The sequence below is a fragment of the Leiobunum rupestre genome, chromosome 3 (genome assembly GCF_980474605.1).
Source record: "Leiobunum rupestre chromosome 3, qqLeiRupe1.1.hap1, whole genome shotgun sequence".
NCBI lineage: Eukaryota > Metazoa > Arthropoda > Arachnida > Opiliones > Sclerosomatidae > Leiobunum > Leiobunum rupestre.
This window is the reverse complement of record NC_143386.1, coordinates 45,680,022-45,686,073: the sequence shown is the minus strand read 5'-3', so window position 1 is coordinate 45,686,073 and position 6,052 is coordinate 45,680,022. Positions and strand designations below refer to the sequence as shown.

The 6,052-nt window shown below is 42.6% G+C and overlaps 1 protein-coding gene across 2 annotated transcripts in view; it reads right to left on the bottom strand.

The window, feature by feature from the left end:
* Window positions 1-913: 913 nt before the first annotated feature.
* The window catches only part of LOC149951930 (sodium-dependent dopamine transporter-like), a 57,639-nt gene continuing 52,500 nt past the window's right edge, over window positions 914-6,052 (bottom strand). For both annotated transcript variants that reach the window (XM_090168381.1, XM_090168382.1), the window contains exons 5-15: window positions 5,742-6,006; window positions 5,542-5,680; window positions 5,327-5,461; window positions 4,026-4,129; window positions 3,718-3,955; window positions 3,515-3,655; window positions 3,350-3,449; window positions 3,183-3,283; window positions 2,942-3,112; window positions 2,788-2,862; window positions 914-1,635 (exon numbers count right to left, since the gene is read on the bottom strand). In XM_090168381.1, the coding sequence (XP_090024507.1) occupies window positions 1,612-1,635; window positions 2,788-2,862; window positions 2,942-3,112; window positions 3,183-3,283; window positions 3,350-3,449; window positions 3,515-3,655; window positions 3,718-3,955; window positions 4,026-4,129; window positions 5,327-5,461; window positions 5,542-5,680; window positions 5,742-6,006 (1,493 nt within the window). In that variant the 3' untranslated portion in view covers window positions 914-1,611. The remainder of the gene's footprint in view (window positions 1,636-2,787; window positions 2,863-2,941; window positions 3,113-3,182; window positions 3,284-3,349; window positions 3,450-3,514; window positions 3,656-3,717; window positions 3,956-4,025; window positions 4,130-5,326; window positions 5,462-5,541; window positions 5,681-5,741; window positions 6,007-6,052) is intronic.

The window sequence follows — 6,052 nt, the reverse complement described above, 5'->3', positions numbered from 1 at the left end:
GGGGTACGTTCAGTTGCTGTAAAATGTTAAAAACCGATACAAAAAAACCATTTGCGTGACGTCAGTACCAGTTTTACGGAATTTTTGTCTCGTGTGATTTCACCGATGAGCATCGTGATGTCAAAGGTTACTGTACGCTATTTTTTTAAACGATGGCATCGATGGATTTTATGAAGGTAGCGACATCTAAAGGCGACAGACGGTACTAAAAATCAATTTCTGGTAATCTTCCATAGGTGCTTTAAAGGGGAGAGTGTCGTTTGTCCAACTTCTCATTTGGCCGACCACAAAATACACGTTACGCCGACTGTCCATTTGGCCGACTGCACAGTTATCCGACTGAGAAGTCGGCCAAATGAGCAGTCCATTTGGCCGACTTCTCAGTCGGATAAATGGGCAGTTGGCCAAATGGACAGTGCATTATGCCGACTGCTCATTTGGCGGTTGGACGATACTAGGTGCGTTTGGCTAGGTACTGTCCTCTAGGAAGCGTTTTAAAAGGTCCAGCTGGGTTATAAATAATAGGGCTGGGGGGACGCCGATTCGCCCCCGCCCCCAGGGCTCAAGTGAAACTGAAAAGTCGGCCAAATGGGAATTCGGCCATATGAGTAGTCGGCCAAATGGGAATTCGGCCAAATAAGGAGTCGGCCAAATAAGGAGTCGGTCAAATGAAAAGTTGGTCAAATGAAAAGTTGGTCAAATAAGGAGTCGGCCAAATGAGGAGTCGGCCAAATAAGGAGTGATAACGTGCACTAGTTAGTAACTTTTACGACGTGCTCAAATTTAAATAGACAAAACTGTGGACAACAAATAATTTTTTTTGGCGAATAATTAACAAAGCAGTGAATACATTACGAGAAATAAAATAAAATTTATTTCATAACATTTATACACAACTTCTTTGGCACCAGTTTTCTTAATCCAATATTTTATAATATCATTTTCAACAATGTAACGTTTAATTTTCTTTCATTTTTGTTAAATTCTTTGTACAAGCTAAACATGTATCGTGTTTTTTTTCGACATTAATTATTTTATACATTAATTATTTTCAAACACATTTTTCTCGTACACATTTACATCAACAATATTGTTTTCTTTATCACATTTTTACAACATAAAAGCTGAAATGTTTGAACAGATACACCGGTAGCCTAGAATAAATAACGATACAAATTTACCGGCGGTAACGCTTTCCTGTAAAACTACGAGTACCACCCAAAAAGAAACGAAAAGAGTTGTAAAACTGTATAAAAACAAACGCCTCTAAAAAAGAAAGACCATTTAAATATATTTGTATGTATAATATTTGGCATTGCTAAAAAATTAAATTAAAAACCATTGTAAATATTTATATATATGTATCTTAGCGTCGCGCATTTTTTATGTTACAACATTTAAAAATTGTAGGCCTATTTTTATTGGCTAACCCGAAAAACGAAGTAGTCTTTATTTTGAATGTGTCCCTGTCGAGTCACGAGTGAAACTGAACGGGCCGGTGTGTTTTTCATTCATTTCTCGATTTAAATGTCGTTTTTGAATGATGGAGCCATGAAACCTGATTGGTCAGATAGCCGCTGACGGTGTGTAATAGTTAGCTGGTTTGTCCCATCACACGTACGTCCAATGATTTTTCTACAAAGAAAGGTTCATCTATCAGCCCACAATAACATAAAATAGCCGTTCTGGGACGCCTTTACTGGAATTTATGGTTTTACCAAGAATGCGATTATTTTTATTTAGGACGAGCTTTTTGGTCTAGTCAAAGATAATATAAACCTCGTACTCTAGATTCGAAATCAGAGAGCTTTCAGATTGACGGTTTTGTAACGAAGTGTTTACTCACTTCCGGCATGTGATCTGCGAAAAATCGGCCATCTAGAAGCAACAAACACAGCACCCCACACACGGAGAACGCAACTCGTCAAAAGTCCTGCAATTTCTTGGGTACAGTTATCATTGGTTAGACGCTTTAGCGCCTGCTGCCGTCGGAAAGGAAAAATTCGGAAATTGTCTTCCCCCTTTCCGTAAAACGTTCGGCGTAAAGGTTCGTTAAATGAAATTTGTACGCAACACTGCGTTAGCGTGTTTAAAGGCTAGCTGCGTTCTCCTTGTGTTTGTTACTCCTAGCTGCCATAGTCCTTTACCTCGAACTTTGATGAAGCGCTGTTGCCGTGGTCTTATCAATAGTTGGTTACCAGGGTAATTTTTTCGGAGTTCCGGTAGCAAAGGGGGTGGAGCTTAATGAAAGTGGGTTAGCGGAGTGGTTAGCACTTTCACCTCGCAGCAAGAGGAGCCGGGTTCTATTCTAGCTCGTGATACTGTGTGAAAACTCCGAACAACAACCCTAATTTCTTTGGTTTTCCTTTTCCATCAAAAACTTGTTGAGGTTAACGGTAATAGTGAGTGTAGGGTACTGTTGGCTCGCGTGGCATGCAGGGCTTGCCACCACCCTCCTACGCCACCTGATTTAAAATCATTTTATTTCCCTACCTGACTTGGACCTAAACAGATTAAGTGGTCGTTCCTAGTAAAACTAAGTAGGCGTTACCAAACAGATTAAGTGGTCGTTCCTAGTAAAACTAAGTAGGCGTTACCAAACAGATTAAGTGGTCGTTCCTAGTAAAACTAAGTAGGCGTTACCAAACAGATTAAGTGGTCGTTCCTAGTAAAACTAAGTAGGCGTTACCAAACAGATTAAGCGGTCGTTCCTAGTAAAACTAAGTAGGCGTTACCAAACAGATTAAGCGGTCGTTCCTAGTAAAACTAAACCAATATTCTTATTACCTGACACCTTGTTGCTTCCCCTTCAACTATTTCAGCTTTTCGTTCCGATTCTGGAGTTATTGAATACAGCAATTTCTATACGCGACAAATATAAACGCATTAATTAACCAAATTAAAAAAGCATTTATGTTAAATATAACAAATAAAAGTTTACGGTTTTAATATTGTCTCCTTGTGCTCTGTAAACTTGTACGATTGCCACCAGGGGAATCATCGCTACGGAAGAGAGGGCCAATGCCCAACCAAGGGTGACAGCCCATTGAGGGTAAAGATAATCTTGGTACTGAAGTGGAGGCATGTTGGCCACTCCAAAGGCGACAACGCACTACAGAAAAAACGGACGTGACTTAAGCCGGTATAATCGCTCGTTTAAGGGGATCAGAAACAACAATTACCACTAAGAAAAGAGGGGTGACGAATTTCCAGCATACTCGCCAGAAAATGCCTGGTCGAAAGCCCATCATCTCTTCGATGTTGGCCGAAAACCTATCCAAACCTGTAAGAAATCGTAAAATTTACCGTACCGAACGTCGTCCATAAGCGGATAAGATTTTTGTTTTACCATAAACCCAAGCCACTCCGATAGCTTCGAACAGAGCGGAGCAGAGTAGCGAAATTCCAGCCGCGAAGGTGTCGAACCAGTACATAACGTAGCCACCACCCTGCGTTAATAATCATTGGTTAACAACGAGGCTTGAAAGGATAGAAAGCATGACGATACGCTTACCCTAGTAACGTTGACTATGGAGACGCAAAACGAGAGGAATAGGATGAAAGCGGTGAAAAGTTCGCGGCTGAAGCGAAGTTTTTCAAAGTTTCGTTTGTACTCGTCCATTAGCCCTGTTATCACTGACTCCAAGCCACCCATCTGCAAATTGAAGAACCCCAACATAGTACGTCGTTCTATACGAAAACCCGATCTATACTTACAGCGCTGTCCAAGCCCAGCGTCAACAGCATTATGAAGAACAGAACGGACCAGAATTGTCCGCCTGGTAAAGTGGAGATGGCTTCCGGGTACACTTGAAAGACCAAGCCGTGTCCTTCGGTAGCCACTTCGCTGATCGGGAGTCCTTGTTTCTTGGACATGTAACCCAAATAGACAAAAATGACGAAGCCGCTAAAGAAACTCGTGAAGCTATTGACTCCCGTCGTCAAGAGACAGTCTCTGAATTGTGGTAATGGACGAGTCAAACTTTAAATGCCGAATGCGAATGTTAAATGCGACTGAGACTGACCTGTAGCAATTGTTGTTGAAATTGTTGTACGATGCGTAAGTTAGATGAACGCCGAAGCCAACGCCGACCGAATAGAAAACTTGTACAGCAGCGTCAACCCACACCTATCAATAAAAGAATCGTAGTTGAGACAACGAGTTTAGAAAGAGCGAGGAATTAGCGGGATCCGAGACCGTGCCACGTAAGAGCAACAAACACAAGGAGAACGCAGCAAGCCTTTAATCACGCTAGTGTTGTGTACAAATTTCATTGGACGAACCCTTACGCTGAATGTTTGACGGAAAGGCGGAAGACAATTTCCGAATTTTCCCCTTCCGACGGCAGCAGGCGCTAAAGCGTTTAACCAATGAAAATTGTACGCAAGAAAATGCACGACGTTTGTGGGGGCTTGCAGTGGGGGCGCTAGGGGTAGGACCGGTAGGCCACTGCATACCTTAGAATTTTGAGGGGCCCCAAAATCATCCTATAAGGGGCCCCAAATTGATCTAGAAAGGGTCTCAAAATTTCACCAAGAGATAAAATTATTTATAAATAACAATGAAACAATAGTCGTCTCAATAAATGCCGCTCTCCTTTCGCTTCTCCCATGACGTAGTCACTGATCTGAAATATTTTCGGTCGGGTGGTAACAGGGTTGCCAATTCTACCGGTAACCAACCAACCAAGCCAACTTCAATTCGACTTGTAAAATAGATTTTGCGTTTCACTTTGACCATGCTTTCACAAAAGAGACAAGCCTTTGCACACGTGTTCGTCCTGGTCGAAGTAAATGATAAATTTTATATGTTATAAAGGTATAATTTTATCTTTTTTAAACTTTTATATAACTTTTACCGCCTAAAATGTGGTCTTATTTTCGGCACCGCTTCAAAACCAAGAGACAAGGACTAAATAAAACCTAGCTTTCCATTCTATGCCCTCAGTGCTATTACTCCTTGGGGACTCGCTGATCTGCTTTTATTGAGACGCCTATTGTCGATAATATATTAAGAAATTTTTGAGGTATCTCCTAGTAAATAAAACCAGTTCTGTTATATTTGGACTCGTTTTACTGTTGTTAGAACTTTTTTGTTCGTCATGTACATCACTACTTTATTTTATTGAAGTATTTCGTGGAGAAAAGGGGGTCCCGGGTCGGGGGCCCATTTATTTGGTTTGCCTACCCTCGCAAAAATTCCTGGCGCCGCCACTGGGGGCTTGTGTTTGTTGCTCCTCGGTGCCACTTGGAACAGTGGGTTAAAAGGTAATGTCGTGTTAACGAATGACTCCGGACAAGACAAAAATAAGAGAGGTGATCTTACCTGAGATTCGAGTAGTTTGGTCACGTCCGGTCTGAGATAGTACTGGACGCCTTCTAGAGCACCAGGCAGGAACATTCCGCGCAAAAGTAAAATGGTTAAGATCACGTACGGAGCCGTCGCCGTCACCCACACCACCTGCCCGGACACCACGCGGACAAAAATTAAAAACATATCCGTATATACGTAATCGATAGAAACAGTCGGTCATAAAGTACCTTGCCGGAGGAACTAACACCCTTGAAGAGGGAAAAGTACAGAATGATGAAGACTAAAATGAGGCAAAGTATGAGCTGCCACTTGGGGTAGCCAAGGTCGTCCATGCCCCGGCTCAAATGGATTTCCAGCACGGCTCGACTGCGGAATAAGCTCGTTTCAGAGACAACGTCTTTCGGTCTTACCCAGAGGGAGAACTTACTCGAAGAACTCTAGGGCCGGGGATGTCCTGTTGGAAGAGTCGGTGTAGACGAAAGAGGTCCCGTTAATGCTGGAATTGGAGGTCATTGCTTCCTCGCCGTAGAGGACGCCCGCCGAGCAGAATTTGGTGTTCCACTCGTTGCCGCACTGAATCCAAGGCAGCTCCGACGTGAACGAGGAAAACATGAAGTATATTGCCCAGCAAATGATGACGTTGTAGTAGAAGGACACGTACCAGGACACCATGACGGCGCAGTAGCCCACCCCTGCGTCATACCGTAACCGAGATTTTAGCCATTGTAGATAGCGTAC